Here is a 17,238-nt window from a genome sequence, read left to right as displayed (position 1 = left end):
TTTACAATTATGAAAATGAAATTACAATATTCTTATGTTGAATTTTACTTCCACTTTAAGATTTATTAATGTAAAACAAATACAAATGCTCGAAAATATGGAATGTTCTCATTCTAGTTGCCGACAACGATTGCTTGCTTTCGAAGATTTTTCATTTAAACGCCGCCCAAGAGAGCAATTAAGGCACGTTTGTAATCCCCCGATGTTTCAGACTAAAAAAAAAAAAAATACAACAAAAATTTTTTTTTCATATATATCCCTGTAGGTATGCATTAGAATGCAAATGACTTAATTATATGAAATATTTTTAATTGTATTCATATATATATATATATATATATAAAAGTATGTAAATGATTAATGATGATTTTCTAAACTTTAATTTTCAATACTTACATCCTATATAAGATGAAAGGAACACCATTTTAATAGTTTGTGTCATAGGAAAGATATAAAAATATTTCATTAGAATATTTTTTAAAATATATATTGACTTATAATTTTTATTAGTCAGTTAGTTTGAAAGTTATTAATATTAAAATCTGGATACTAGTTTTTTTATTTATTTTTTTTTATTTTATTTGAAATCATACTCCATTTATTTACAAATTAAAATGGTGTTTAATTAAAAAAATTGTTAACGCTAAGATCAAACTATCGAGGCCGCCTTTCATATTAAGCTCCGTTTAAAAGTGCAATTAAGGCACATTTGTAGTCACCATCCGTTTCCGTCTAACAAAAAGATAATGTTGTATGTAATAATCAAAACGATATCATATAAAAGAGTTGACAAAATAGATAACATATATGTACAGATCTTTGAGAAATGTAGTAAGATAGGCCTCCTGAATTATTTACAGCCTGTCTTTTATCCTTCTCCTACCATTTTTTGTTTTTAGTTGCACTTGGAATGCTTCCCTTGCTAATGTTATTGGTTTCTCGTCATCGGATATCAATAATACTTCAAGAGCAAAATCCAAAGTAATAGAATTTTTCTGAAACATGAGATCATTAACACTCAAGGGTTGTGCCTATTTTTCTAGCCACCTGTAAAACTGTTTCCGGAAAGTTATGACAGTTATGTGTTCATATGTCGACTCCTTATTCGATTTTCCCTAAAATATTATCAATGGTTTCTTTTATTTTTCCTTCAACGCGACGAGAATTTTAGGCACTGCAAATTCGACAGTGAAAGGCGTTGATAATAATATTTTTTTTTTTTTCCTATTAACAGAATAAATTTTTTTTATGTCTTTTAGACAAGTTCACTTATTTTCACGGGCCAAGCTATTAGCTCCACTTGAGATTGATATACCTTAACATTTGATACATTAATGCTTAATATGTTAGGTGAAATGTCAAGTTAATATTTTTAGACTGTCCGAAGGTTCAAGTGATCGATATGATTTTAAGATTATTGCTTGATTGATGTTTTAGGCAATGTCTTGGAATTTTTCTATTATCATTGGAGTTTAGCTAACAAAATGATTTAGAGTGAGACAGATGCATGTTCAAGATTTTCTCTAAGAAACCTATAACTTTTTTAATTCATTTAAATCGACATTTGAAGAATAGATTTTGGTTTTGGTTACTCTCTAAAGTTATCTTAAAACATAATGTATGTTATATAATTACCGTTATAGCGCTGCTTAAAGTGCGATTGTAAATTCGTTCAAATTCATCTTTTATGGAGCCCAAATCAATTTCCGATCGCGATACTACAATACGAATTAGTGTGGTGTCATCAGTGCCCATACCATCCATAGCTTTATATAATCGATTAGCAAAATAGGCAGCTGGAGATTGCACGCATTCAACTGGCGACGGTATATAAAATTATAGGAGAAATTTACAATTAAGAAGATAATAAAATTCCTACCTAAAGCCATCATAGCATCATGCAATTCGTCATCCATTTCATGTTTAATGGCCTGCTCTATGGTTTGGCCGGACAATTCTTTATATTCCTCGAAAACCAAACTCAATTGATCAAAACTGGAGTGAGCCATAATACGATTAAAGACTTCTTCGTCGGTGCCTAATTTAGCTTCGCCAGCAGCGTACAATTCGGCAGCCGCTTCTTTGGCTCTTCCTGGATCAACTGTACCTGCGGCATCTCGAACACCAGTTACAATTAAAGTTAATAAGCGTCGATAATGGCCTGAAGTTTCACTACACATTTGCTCCGCCAGAGGACGGCCATATTTATTTTCATAAGCTTTGACAATTGCATGCATTTCCTCGTTGGATTTTGTGCATAGAATTTCGGTTAAGGTATCTTCATCGGTACCCATACCAGCCATGGCGTCATGCAAATGCTGGCAAAGATACTCAACGAGCGGAGTCATTAAACCTATAATGACATCTTCAAACTTTCCACCCAATTCGCTTTTCAAGTCATCTATTAAATCCCGACCGAATTCTGTCTCATACTTGGATTTAATTTGTTGGCGCTGGGCGTTAGAACGCGTAGTAAGAATATTTATAATTTCCTCCTCATTGGTGCCAAAGCCTTTCATAGCAGCACGTAAAGTCTGGCTATCCGCAGCCGCATCAAACGGACTAACGGGTACAACGGTGGGTATGGGCTGTTCCCCAAAAAAGCAATACATCAATACCAGTTAATGCACATACAAACAGATATAATAAGAGATAAGATGACTCATTATAAAAAACTAGATACAAATTAATTCCAACACACAAACAAACGCATAACTATGCATAGATATATCATATATAAAAATACATAAAAAAAAAAAAAAAAAAAAAAAAAAAAAAAAAAAAAAGGCGCAGTAGATATCATTTCATTGCACTAATGGTGCTATAAATGCAATATTTTAATTAATATTAATTGTTCATTTCCTTAAATATTATTTTCAAAATTTACTTGTCTCCCAAATTTTATTAGTAACTAAAAGAAAATTTCTATTTACCGTATAAACCATTTCGCTTGTTTTGGCAAATATTTTGGAATTTTCCTTAATTTTTGTACACTTTCACTATAGGAGATTTTTTTACTTTTCACCTTCGCTTGTTGTTGTACCTTTGAGTTTGCTTCCAAGATTAAACTAAACCGACTTGTGTTTATCTCATTGTTTTCAATTTAAAAGTTTATGTATGCATAGCTTTTCTAAGTTCATTTCTACAGTGCACAATGTGTGCATGTGCGATGAGTAAGAACGCGGACGTAACATAATTTTAGAGGAATTCATTCAATAAACAATGACACAGTTTCTCTTCACTTAGTTTTGATTCATTTCGTAAAAAAGCTTTCATTAATCATTAAAATTCCATCGCCTTGTTTAGTACATGAGCTTCAGATCAGGTATGTTCGATTCGCGGCCAAGGGGCCGTCTATCATATAAATTCATATCGCTGCGGATCGATCTTACGAAAATATATGAAGCGAATATATATGAACACAGACTATGAAACAAATATGTGATACGAAAACTGAAATATAAAAATTGTAAAGCATTTTGATGATTGTGAATGTGGGCTTGTTTCCAGGTTGTGTGACTAGAGCAATTTTCACATTCATCTTTAAAGATGACTTTTTTGAAGTATTTGTATTAACTTTTAGATGAATAGTTGCAAGGGATTATAGATGTTTATTTATTGAAGAGGTGATTCAATGTGGATCATTGTCATTTCTAAGCTTGATCTGTAGGATTTAAGCAAATGTATACTATATGCGATTTCCGATTTGTATTTTATAGAATGTTGCAAACGATTGCATGCGCAGGGACTAAATGAACTCAATTTCGTGATTTTCTTAACATACAAACTATTAGGTCGAGTCATAAATAATTTCCAATGCAGTTAGATAGAATCTATTGTTTGCATTTGCTCACCATAAGTCGCCGAACGAACGAGTTTGTGTTTCCACTATATAGATGAGGATCCAATTGGTCTTCTGTCAACTGGAGATTCAAAAAGTGCATATATTAGATATATTGTGTTGGGAATTTAAACAAGGCAATAACGCTAAGGTAACAGTTGAAAAAATATGCAGTGCATACGCATACGGTGAAGGACTAATAATTCGGTTTTGTAGAATTCCGTTCTGGAGATATGACGTTAAGAGATGGGATGTCCTTTCGACTTTGATGACAACCTTTTAAAGGGAATTGAAATCCACGCCAATTAATAAAGGGTGTAACAAAAAGGTTGAATACCTCGCAATCAACTGTTAAATTAAGAGAACAAAATAAATGTCTGAGAAGAAAACGAAATCCATAGTTTGTCTCGATTAAAAAAAAAATATTTACCAATTATCCATTATAACCACCAGTCGGGAGCTAAGTTTTCAAAGATGAAAACCTTATCGATAGTTAGCAGGTAATTTCATAATTTATCCTACTCGTCGCCATGCTCTTCCAAATTGGTTTTGATCATCATCAATTCTTTTTCGCCTTTTGCTAATTAGACAACAACTTTGTTACTCATTACTCGTTACTTTTCGGTTTGGAAAAAATGGGTTAACCACAACTGTCCATGGAAATCGTTAGTTACGTTGTTTACCCCCTCAACGAACCGTTGAATGTCACAAACGTAAACTTTCCCACGACAGGTGGAATTCTATTGTTCATTTCCGGTTCGCGTTCGCGGTTCTGTTAAATATTGTAGGATTTTGCAGATTCTTTAAGCCAAACTTTAAGTAAAATATCGGCTTACGAAATCGGGTAATTGAGATTTTTGTCAAAACTTCATATCCTTTAATAAGAATCGAAATACGAATATGTTGCAATGACGATTGTATTATCCAAGGGAAACACTGACACCTTACCCTCAATTTCTTCTCAGTTTAACGTTCAAATTATCGTTACAGTGCAAACGTAAGGAACGAGGGAAAAAAGCTTAGTTGATACGTTTATTAGCGTATTCGTGAGACACTTGATCTGCGTGGAATCCACGATATACACAATAACTCGCACTGCATTAAATCGAGAGACTCGTTTTACATGTAGTTTTCATATCGTATCTTGCTTAGTTAAATTAATGAAAACGTAATTGTTTTTAAACAAGTAAAAACACTAGAATGAGTCAAGATCCATCATTAAATACCCTGCACCACGTGGTATAGTTTTTCAAAAATATATGTTATATGGGAAGTGATCGAAAAAATGAGCCGATTGGAACTATATTCAATAGAATTGGTTTTTTGGCCAAAACAGGTTAGTGTACTAAATGTCGTCAAAATACCTTAAAGATTACGGCCTGTAGGTTGAACATAAGATAACACGAGCGATAAACGCACATATCAGCTTCGGCATAATAAAAGTTAAGTTGATCTCAAGTTCTTCTCTGTGGGCCATACATCCGCAAAAACTTAATATATCCTTGTACTACAAGTGGCGTAGATTATAACAAAAAGTTGAATTAATATATTTGATGCTGGCGTTAATTTTGATCAATGGATTTCTTCGAATCAAACAATAAAATTAAAAAAAGGTCGAAAATGCAGTTCTGAGCGTTCGTTCTGAATGTGCCTGTAGGAACTTTCAATATCCAATATGTCGTATTTGAAGACGACGGCATAATGTTTACCACAGACTCTACCACATGCAACATCCTTTAGTTGTGCATTTTTGTTGTGTAATTTTGGGAGCTAGAAGTTTTAAGTTTTCAAAGCCCGAGTAACTTTTTATATAAGTTATAGTTTATACAGAATTACAATGTAGCTAAATAATTGGCTAGAAATAATATAAAGAAAAGCATAGCAACCACACCCAACAACCAAGACATACGGACGCATAAGACATAACGTAAGTGGAGGAATGTAGATAGAGACTAGCGGTTTTTTCTTTCCATATATATATGTATGTATATGAGTATGTTATGAATTTGAATTCAACAAATATTTTAAATTTTCACATCAATATTTCCTTAACATTCTGCCAAACTGGCACAAATAAAAAAAAAAAAGGAAAATGCTTTAGAGAATTTAAAGATCTTTCCCTTAACATAAAATATATATATATATATATTGTGAGGGCTTTGCGGCCCATTCTCAGTGGCCGGGGCAGTTCAGCGGCCCAGGAAAACACAAGAAAATTTATATTTACAGGGACCTTTATTATTCACTCTTTAATTTATAATTCTTCCAACCAAGATTATCATACTAAGACTCTAAATCACGACTAATTCTCAACGACTCTAAACCAAGACTAACTCTAAATTATTTTAACTTATTTTACTCAACTCTAGTCGTAACCTATTCTTATTCTATATCCTCACTTTGTTCTTATTCTATTCCTATCCTATTCTTATTCCATACTTAATCTATTCTTATCCTATTCTTAGTCTATCCGTACCCTATACTTATTCTATTCTTAATCTATTCCTATGCTAACCTACTCTCTAACTTAAACTAGCGCCCTCTCTTCCCCACCAGAGACGGAGAACCTGTGAAGCCAAAACAATGGACAGCTTTGGGTCCTTACAATCCAATATATTTTTTGCGTTCTTCATGCTCATGAGCTGAACACAAACTTGTTGAGCTATGCATTACAAGAATATTCATTCGTCTACGGCAGGATTTTAATTTTCTGATGTTCGCCGTCCACCAATAGCTTCAAGCTTTGACTTTCCTTTACGTCCGCTTTTAACGTAATCTGCTTTCTATTATTGTTGGTAATCGAGACTTATAATAAGCCTTTTCTCACAAGCTCAAGAGTCCAATATCATTACATATATTTTTCTGATTCCTAAAAATCGGTAAACGAAAGCGAGATATCGCTCTGAGACACTCCTGCAATATGCCATCATCTAAAGGTAGTCGTATAGTGCAGTTCGCACTAGGATGTAAATATTCCGTGAAAAGTTGTGTCTAAACCAATTTAATATCCCATGAAGATAAGGAAACTTCATCTCTTTACTTTTCCGCCTTTTAATTTATTATTTTTTATATATTTTTTTTTAAATATGTGTGTGTATTGATTTGCTTAGTACGTATTATATGGTTAGGTTATTACAATTTTTGTAAAGTTCAATATATTGAGTTTATTTTGCAACTGAAAATATTTTCAAATTTTCTCTATTCAGATTAATTTCAGCCGTAAACGTTAAAACAGTTTTCTAAATGTTTATTTCTTTGTTATTTTGAAGATGAATCGAATTCAAAGAATTCGCATTAAAACTAATTGCAAATTAAAATGAATGAGAAAATATTATGGGATAAGAAAAATGTGACGAAGCAATGAAATAAATAATTAATTTATTATTAAATTACAAAATATTCGTTCGCGTGATATTCGCACGAACACGAAGCATATAAGAGAATGATATAGACGGATGCCATTATAATGGGAAGAAAGCTAATAAAATTGCAATTTAAGAATATTCATGTCTTTTATACATCTTACAAAAAAAAAAAAAAAAAAAAAAAAAAAGAATTATAAGTGTGTTGCAGTTTTGTGTATATATAGTGTTTAACTTAAATTTCGTCACTTTGATTCATCCTCAATTCATTGAGCGTGGCACTAAACCTAGACCATTCGTCACGCGAGGGTTGGGCTAAATGTTCAGCCACATCATAGACATATAATTTACCGCCATCATCACCGACTGTGACATGCTGACCGTTGGGCATCCAAGATACACGATTCAGCGCATGTGAACCCTCGACAATAGCTGACGCTGTTGGTACCTCGGTATCTTGATTAAGATTCCACAAATCTAATCGGCCGCTACCATCGACAGCGGCGAATAGAGCGGGATGTGTTGGTGACCAGGCAACATCCATAACGTAATCGGAATTGTCTTCGAAGGAATATAATGGCTTTGGATCTTTTAACGACCATAATTTTATGGTCCAATCGATAGACGAGGTAAGGAACAAATGACCAAAATCAGGCGAAGATTGATTGTAGTGGGTAGAAATACCCGTTACTGGACCCAAATGTTTTTCAAAAGTCTCGTTAACGCCCGAACGAAGCCCATGACGAGAAGCTATAATGAGTGAATTAAACTTATTTACTGTTATATTATAAAAATGAAAATATATTTATGTAGATATGTTCACCTGAATAAACGTAACCATCTTCACTTCCCATTACCAAACTGTTGATTTCGTTAGCCGGGAAACCCATACACGTAATAGCGATTGCTTTCTTCTGGCTCTGTTCCAGTTGAAGAGTATCCTGTGGTTGCGATAACATATCCAAGCTCCAAGAGCACAATTTACCATCTGATGAAATTGATATAACATTATGTGCATTCTGTGTACCGACCATTTGTAAACAATATACGGGATGGGTATGAGCTGCTGCACTAAGTGGGGTACGTTGAATCGGAGTACGTTTTTGAACACGATTATCCCATAGTACAACTTGACCGGAATATGTGCCACCTAATATTAAATTGGGATTAAATTTGGCGAAACAGGTCGACATTACGGCACTTTGACAATGAAATACATCCTCAGGTGTTTGTTTTTTAAATTTTGTATTCCATACCATAACAACACCATCTGGTTCATTGGGACACTCCTTTTACCCGAAATAAAATGTAACGTTTATTAATAAATGAATTATGTTTTACATAAACATACACACACACACACACACACACACACACAAACCTCATTATTATGATAGGAAGCCATAACTAGTTCAGGAAAATGTGAAGACCAATCCATACATGTAATACAACGATTTTTTGACCAGCGGTCATCATAAAACACACGATTTAAAGATAGACGAGCATGGGATTTTTCATCGTTTGCCTCTTCGCTATCACCGCCACCAATATAGTCCATATAAATGTCTACGTTTTCGGAGAGTGCTCGTTCCATGAAGCGACCAGCCCGTAACACAAATTTTTGGAAGTCCTCGGACAATATTATCATTTGTTTCTGATCTTCGGATAACTCTTTAACTATGCGAAATCAATAGTAATTTTGATTTTTCAATAATTCAATAAATGATTCGCTAGATTGCGTCATAACTTACTCTCTTTTTTTTCTTCATGCTCTTTTTTCTGTTCCATTGGCGTGACAGCAGGAGCTACATCCTTAACTGTAGGTAAACCATGTGTCAGAAAACCCGGTGGTAGCTTCGATGTAAACCCATGATCCAAATGGGGCAGAGAATTTTCTTCGTCATCTCCTTGGGCATCAAATGCAAGTACTGTTTAAGGTATAAAAACTAACACAGCTAAAGGAATATGACAATCGACAGAACAGGAACAAATTCTACTTTTCTTTTCATTATTGAATTTCTTTTTTTTTTTTTTGTTTTTAAATAACTGCACTCTCATTTCGATTGAAGATCATTCTTTAAATAATTTACATAATAAGTGGTATTGCGGTTACAAAATAATTGGCATCGAAGGCATTGAAGTCATTGAAAATGACAAATGTTATAAAAGATATTAAGGATACCACGAAGTACGAAGTAATTGTATACATAACTGCGATCGATTCGAAGACTATCTCCTATATTCCCCTATCAGTTTGAATTTGCTATTAGCGGCAACAACACTACGCTCAGGAAAAAAATCAAATCATATAAACAATCAGAAAACACCTAAGTACATTAGTCGAATATCTCCCTATGAAACGCAGAGAGAAGAATGTGTTAAAGTTAAAAGGCTCAAAAAAGAATTTCCATTTAAATTATCGACAGAGTAATTACGTTAATAAAAATAAATAAGTAACACTAACGTACAATTATTCATGTATCGAGGCGTTATGTTATGGAAAGTGGTCGGGAAAGTGGTCGAAAAAGTGGTTCGATCCGAAACATTTTCAATAGCGTTCGTCCTTGGATCAAAGCACATCAGCGTATCAAACTGTATCAAGATGTCTTTAAAATTGTTAAGTTAAACACAAGAAAACAAGAAGAAAGACCAAAGAATGGATAGACATAGATATATAGACGGGCATATAAGCTTAAAGATGGCTCCGATTCAGCTCTTTCTATGCGTTGCATACATCCGCACAAACTTAATATATTTTATATCTTGTCATTAGCAAGACTCACGATCAACTTTACGATTGTTAGAAGAAGCAAGAATCGGGCGACAGCATATGCAATTTTCACATGGATTGATTACATATAAGTGACTTGTAAAAGAAACCAGCAAATAAAAGTGTATATAAAACATGTGAAAAAATTCAGTTTTTGAAAAAGGGGAAAAGTGCTTTAGTGGATTTTCAACTCTAGAAGGTAATAGCATTGTAAGGCTTTATGAATTGCTTCCGGCAATTCATACTCTGCTAGCAGAGTATAATACTTGAGCGATAAAGTGCTATTTGCTAGAATAGTAGTCGAGACAAATAAGGTCTCGTTCTCAAACTGCATTAGTGAGTTGTTCGAGATTTTTGTATATGAAATTCAATTGATAGTGTTTCACACACACTCGATTCTCATGGCATTTAACGTTCAAAACTTAACAATCGGCTCGAGTTGGATAGTTTGAAGTTCTAAATGAATTAAAGGCCGCTCTCTTACTCCTTTTCGATTACAGTAAGATAGTTTTGGAAAAATTTGAAATATTTCGTAATATTGCTTTATCATCATTCACAACAGATATGAATCAAATTTGCTATATATATAAAAAAAAAAAAAGGGAAACAAAATTTTCATATCTAACATAGATAACGAAATATGCTCGATTCCATTCAAAATATATATACCTTTCGCATATTATCACTTTTGGAATGTCTATCGTCGACGAATTGTGAACATTATGAAAAATGTATAAACATCTTCAATATCATGCAAGTATTCAATCAATTAAAATTTTGGATAAGAAGGCGAATAATAGTAATTTAATTTTTAATTTAAGCTCATCAACTGAAATTTGAGAGAATGGATTCTCTCGTGATGCGCAACAGCAATGATTTCTTGCTCTTAAATGTTTGTGTATGGGTATAATATCATATAAATGTAAAATACATATGCAAGAGAGAATGATGGTGGTGAGGTCTATCGCTTGAAATCTGGAGAAAAGCGCTCCGATTTCGTTATAAGCTATGAGCGGCGACTTTGGCAGTTCGGTAAACAACAACGGGCAGTGCAATCTTTGATACACGCTGCACGAAAGCAGTCCAAACTCCTCTTTTTTTTTTTTTTTTTTAGACACTTTTACAGTGGTCTACCCACGTAAATGAGCAAAGGATGAGCAATTTAAAGATTGTAAAAAATCGGAAAATATTTATAGACAACAGGCGGCGGAGAATACGTGATTGATGAACGAACGCTAGAATCGAATAGACTAGAAACCATAACAAAAGGGAACATGGAATTGTTTATATATATATATATGTGTCTTATATGGAGTTGAAAAATCTATAAAATCAAAATTCAAACAGAAAAATGAAAAAATAAATGATTTTTGTTAATAATCTTAGTCAGATCTATTCTTAACGGATATCATTCATCATTTATCACTGAAACAACTTTTATTCCTTTCGAATTTGCACGATTTTTTTGTTAGGTAATAATGAACTGAAATGAATTGGAAATTTCATACGTAACGTTGGCCTTCGTCCCTAATCGATCTATTATTGAATAATAATTGTACGATTGATACGATAAAAATCGTACACCTGACCTGATCTCGTCACAATAAAGAATGCTAAATGTAATTTAATTATAGAAGGTTGCTTATTTACGGCTTTCATAAAAACAAAACGATCACAGTTAAGAACTATATGATAGCGATGCATAATAGAATGCGATATTGAGTTAATTTCACAAAACAGTATTTTTTTTTTTTTAAGTAACGATCGTGCGAAGTTATATTAAAATATATTTGAGAGAATGTATGGATACAGTATTGATTGAGTATTGAGTAGGATGAGAGAACAAGCTTAATATGATTAGTGTATTTATTTATTTGAATTGGCCGCTTTTCTACAAACAGAATAATATAATAGAGTAAGTAAGTTATATCTAATAATTTGAAGCGTTTAGAAAATCGATAGAGTTATTGGACATGTGCATTGGTTTTTTTTTTTTTTTTTTTTTTTTTTTTTGAATGATTGCAGGATGTGATTGTATAGTTTTCGCTGTTATATGCATTGTTTTTTTTATTTTACATTTGAATACCTTTCCAAAAGGCAGCGTTACATATATGTGGATGCAGGAAAGTTGACAGACATTCTAATTATATTATATTGCCAATTATTTTTTGCTGGATTCGTATGCATATTGAAATGTTTCCCCTTTTATGTTTCTGTTTTCATTTTTGCACAGCACGCAACGCACACATACACACAAAATATATACCGTAAATACAATTTAAGTAATTAATTTGCAAAATGACTAATTTTTAAATTTTATATATTCATTTAATATTCGTGGTGCAGTGCACATTTAATTAAGCCAATTAATTATGTATTAATCTTGTTTAGAAAAAAATTATATGCGCTTTTTCAAAGAAAAAAAAAAAAAAAAAAAAAAAAAAAAAAAGTTTTTTTTCTCCACCCAATTTTAATTTCAATAAATATTTGTAAGTAGGCATAGATGCATGTAAAAAAATATGGTAGGCGCTAATTGTAAAAGTGTTGCGACGCATCTTAGTGAAAAAAAAAATTGCATATGTACATACATACATACATACATACATACATATTGGATGTTGTCTAAGAAATATTGAGCCTGAGAAGGAATTTTCAAATTTATAGTCTCAATTTATTCACTCAATTACTAGCTAAAATTGTGTTTACTATCGAGCTCAATATTTTTTAGATTATCAACATTATATTAAAAGAGTGATCCAAAATGAGCTGATATTTGAAATTTAATTTAAACTTCGTTTCCATTAATTAAAAACCATCTGCCACCTTATCCCGCTACCAATAAATGGACATTTATGGCACAAAAGACGAAAAATAGTTTGGTTTCTGTTATCATATGATATATGAACTGGCCAACAAGGCCAGTTCTGACTTGATCCCATGTCCGAGTTTTTTGCTTTAGTATTATCATGAAGATGATGAAAAGTAAATCTGTCCGTCCCTCTTCACATAATTATACAATTGGCGAAAAGCGGGCCGATTTAAGTTAAGACTTTCCTTTTTCAGATATTTTTTTTCATCATAGTCTATAGTCTATTCTTTTTTTTTTTTTAAATAATTATTAGATTAAAAAATTTCATTTCGAGCTCACTTTTGGTACACACTTTTTTTCCCTCAATTAAATAATTTACATAGAAATATTACTTAAAGTTATCTCAGGTGTTTAATTCTAATTCCTGTCTCATTAAAAAAAAAAAAAGAAGGAAAAAAATAAGAAAACAAAAAAAAGAAGAGAATAGAAGAGAGATCACGTATTTGGATTATGGTGTTATTATGCCAGTAATAATGTTTTTACATTTTACTCTAAATTAATCGATTAATTTAAGAAATTAATGTTCATTCGCGTGTTATTAACAAATTTTATTATTTATATTTTTGCATAACTGTTTTTACAATAATGATTACATTAATGCATGCTTTATTATGTTAACACAATTTTCATTTTTACAAATATTATGAAAAGCATTCGCATATTAGAAAATAATATGTACATATATATATATATATACTTTATATGTATATATATTTATATATTTATATATATATGTATATATATAGCACCTAGGTCTGAACGTGTCCAATGTACTAAAATTCGTATGATGAAATCCCGTTCTTAAATAAACCATATAATGAAGTTGACAGCGGTCCAAACCCCAAGTATAAACAAAACAAAAGATGGGACAGATCGACAATTAGAAAACCTATAACACATAATAAATTTTTTAATTATTTTCGCGATAAGGCCCAAATGCCAAAAATTATACCTTCTTTCTATAGTTGGCCGTATATGTAAATTTAAACCCTGAAGAGACCTGACATGGTCCAAATCTATCGAAATTAATTTTATTGCGAAAATTATTTTTAATGAGAAGAATTTTTATATAGGATTGGGTCCAAAAGATTGGACCTATGTCTTTCAAATTTGATGGATCAATCAATGGATCATAAATCACATGTTATTAGTTAGATCTCTTTCCCATATAAAGGTTTAAGTTTCCTAGAAATGATTGCAGTAGGGGAGGGCGGGGATTGTTAGCTGATAGTTGATACATTCGATTCTAAATTTTTCATATAACAATTTCTTCGAAAAAAGACGTTTCATGGGGAGGGTTTGTAAAAATAATTTCATTCGTTCGCATGTGATCACAGTATCTCGCAACAATTTGCGAAATATAAGTTGAGCACAAAAGTAGATGGGCAGATATCTGATATCTGATAGATAAACTTGAATTGACGCTGAAAGTAACTCTCTAATGATTGCTGTAATAATAGGTGGGCCCATCTTCAGGTTGTCACACATATTTGGATGCATAACGTAAGCGTTAGCGATCTAAGGCATTGTTTTTTAAAAATCTGTGTGTTTGTCATTTTTTTTTTTTTTTTTTTTTTATATGGAAGTAAAAAATCATACAAAGTTTAGTAGAAAGTCAAGTAAGAAAACTATGCCCGGTCGTGGCCGAATTTTTTATACCCATCACCGTTATCCTAAAAAAAGCCAAAAAAGGTAAAACTAAATAAATTTTCATGCTCTATAACGTAAAGTGGGCGTGATTGCTTTTTTCTATTTTCAAAATAAAAATTTGTTGTCGCATAGGCGTATCTTCGGCAAAGTTTAAGTCATTTCCAAATTCTTTAGCAAATTTGTAGGCGATATCTTCATTTTCGCTAACGGGATAATATTTTACCACAAATACTATAGAATGACGCAGACAGACAGGTGGGCAGACGAACATGTTTTAGTTGTGCATTCGAAATTTGACTCTGTCTAAGAATTTATATACATTATGGGGCTTGTTGAATCTTGTTTCTGCGTCTTACAAAGGTATTGAAAAAAAATTAAACTTTGGTACTTGATAATATTGGCGTAGGCGTAGTAAGTTTTTTCCATTTTTGTACAGGTGCTACGGGCATTGCCCACAGAATATATATTCAGTTTGTTGTACATTCATTGATGAATAATGATCAAAACATCAATTTTTTATTCCTTTTAAGAAACGGACGTATTCTCAGCTTACGTGGTGCTATGGGCATGTCCTTCGACCGATTTGTCCCATTTGGAATACCAGCCAAGCATGCGAGAACTACCAAACATGAAGTCGATAGCTTCATTTTTGCGGTCAAGAGAATGTTTATAACAGACAGACGGACATGCTTAGATCGATTCAGAATTTGACGCTGTGGGGTCTCTGATGCTTCTTTCTAGATGTTACAAAAGTTTCCACCAAATGAATATAACCCTCATCTTTGGGTGATAGAAAAGTCTCTTCAACCATCTTGATGTCCAATAAGGACTGTACATTTTTATTGTTCTTTTAAACTTTTATCTAAATTTCTTTATAACCTCTTCGACCGTACATCAAATCAAACCTGTTTACAGTTCGGAGCAATTTGATCGTATCCTTTAAACATAATCGAATAATAATAGGCGTTATTTTCGAGAAATTTCATCTTACAATTGTTGGAAAAATTTTTGAACTCAATCATTTTATATAGCCATCATGGAAGAATAAGGTGTAAAAAGATGACTAAAAAAGTTCTTTGTCACTTTCTTCTTAGAGCGATTATGATTTATGCTCCTTATTAGCTTAAAGTGGGGCATTTTCCAATCGAACAATATAACATACGATAAAAAGTAATTTTATGAGCTTATCATATGTTATCTTCCAACAGTTGTCTACTAACACACAAACTCCAAGAAGAGCAATTAGTCCAACGAAAACTTTAATAAGTTTGTTTGTTCCTTGGCTAGCAAGTTAGAAAGTTCTATTCGCCGTAGACCCATCAATTTACAATATACATACATATATATATATATATATATATATATATATATATACTTTATACGTAAAGTTTATGTATATATGTATTTATAAACTATATACCATATATTTTAATATCATAATCATCTCTCAATTTTTGCAAAGCTCATCGTTTTAATAGTAGAGGACGTATGGACAGAGACTTTCGTTAAATAAGAATATTTGTGCTTTGCAAGGGCCTCTGATGAATATTTCCACTTTTTGCAAAACAAGCCTAGGATTGAATTTAGTGCAACTCCATCCATCGACATTGCAAGAAGATAATTATTATTTATTTAAATTAATGGCTTGGATGTCAGTTGATAAACATGAATCGTGTCAAGATAAAACGCTTGAGCAGATGATCTCTCATTCATCGCACATTCATTAGATTGCTCTCCAACAAGCCTAGACGTGGAAGGTGACGAAAGCTTGACGATTCGAATGTTGGACCTTTCAATCATCTTTCGTCGTCTCAAAACGCTTGGAAATGGAAATGGAAATCGGCTGAATGGATCCCGCACGAACACAGTGCCAACAATAAAGCTGAACGTGTTCGAATTTTTAAGAACGCCTCATAATTATGCACCAGCTTATATATATATATATATACAGTGTTGACTAGCATCCAACTCTAAAACACTTTAAGCATAGTTGTCTGTCTGTCATTGTAGTGTATGAGGAGGTAAACATTCTGCTGGATGCAAAAATTAATCTATCGGCATAAATTTGGCGTAAATTGGACACAGACGCGTTTTTGGGTTTTTGCTTATTACTTATTATAAATTATGAAAAATTCCACACTTTAAGCAGGACACTATTCTTCATGTCAAAAAATGGAAAAATCGGTTACGCCCACCAAATTTTTATTTCTTCAATATTTTTATGTCTTCTGCTTATTACTTACCTAAAGGTCAAGAAGATTAAGTCTTGAAATTTATTCCGTGCATTCCTCCCATGACGATATTATTTGTCTAAAATAAATATGATGGACCCCACAAGGGACAGGGTTCGTACTTCCTTAGCAACATGATCAATTGGGTACCAAATATAAGGACTTGAAGAATAGATATAGATAGGATAACGGTGATGGGTATAAGAGATTCCGTCGCGGCCGAATATAATTTTCCGACATGTTTATGTTAACCGATGTTTTAATGGGATTTTATATTTTTGTTACAGTAATTGTAGGACAAAATTCCTTTATTAACGGATAATTAAAGCCTTTCTTCTTCCTTAGACAAAAAGATGAATATTAAATTGCGAGTTGCTTCGATAGCATCTTGGCATATAGAGCTTTTGACTATCTCTGCTATATTACTTTACCGCATAGTTAGTTATCCTCGTTCAAATTCTTAGGGATGGCCTTAAAAGTAAGGTAAGTAATATCTAAACTGGTTTTTTTTTTTT

At 32.4% G+C, this 17,238-nt stretch overlaps 2 protein-coding genes across 23 annotated transcripts in view; both read right to left on the bottom strand.

Moving 5' to 3' along the window:
* Positions 1 to 29: 29 nt before the first annotated feature.
* Positions 30 to 3,092, bottom strand: LOC119631346 (annexin B10). Of its 3 annotated transcripts, XM_038023469.1 has the most exons (5): positions 2,934 to 3,092; positions 1,880 to 2,588; positions 1,636 to 1,817; positions 397 to 399; positions 30 to 212 (listed from the first exon to the last, which is right to left on the bottom strand). In XM_038023469.1, exons 1-5 carry the CDS (start codon positions 2,943 to 2,945, stop codon positions 156 to 158), a joined length of 963 nt encoding a protein of 320 aa, XP_037879397.1. In that variant the 5' UTR covers positions 2,946 to 3,092; the 3' UTR covers positions 30 to 155. The 3 variants fall into 3 exon arrangements, with proteins under 3 accessions (XP_037879397.1, XP_037879407.1, XP_037879415.1); XM_038023479.1 differs by lacking the exon at positions 397 to 399; XM_038023487.1 differs by lacking the exons at positions 30 to 212; positions 397 to 399 and adding an exon at positions 584 to 732.
* Positions 3,093 to 7,195: 4,103 nt separating this feature from the next.
* Positions 7,196 to 17,238, bottom strand: part of LOC119637269 (cytoplasmic dynein 1 intermediate chain) — a 17,198-nt gene continuing 7,155 nt past the window's right edge. For 12 of the 20 annotated variants that reach the window (XM_038033456.1, XM_038033378.1, XM_038033211.1 and 9 more), the window contains 4 exons: positions 8,955 to 9,131; positions 8,585 to 8,880; positions 8,027 to 8,492; positions 7,196 to 7,953 (listed from right to left, as the gene is read on the bottom strand). In XM_038033456.1, coding sequence (XP_037889384.1) covers positions 7,439 to 7,953; positions 8,027 to 8,492; positions 8,585 to 8,880; positions 8,955 to 9,131 — 1,454 coding nt within the window. In that variant the 3' untranslated portion in view covers positions 7,196 to 7,438. The remainder of the gene's footprint in view (positions 7,954 to 8,026; positions 8,493 to 8,584; positions 8,881 to 8,954; positions 9,132 to 17,238) is intronic. The other 8 variants (XM_038033697.1, XM_038033855.1, XM_038034095.1 and 5 more) reach the window with 2 other exon arrangements.

The sequence above is a fragment of the Glossina fuscipes genome, unplaced genomic scaffold, assembly GCF_014805625.2.
Source record: "Glossina fuscipes isolate IAEA_lab_2018 unplaced genomic scaffold, Yale_Gfus_2 0, whole genome shotgun sequence".
NCBI classification, from domain to species: domain Eukaryota; kingdom Metazoa; phylum Arthropoda; class Insecta; order Diptera; family Glossinidae; genus Glossina; species Glossina fuscipes.
This window is presented reverse-complemented; position numbering and strand designations above follow the sequence as displayed.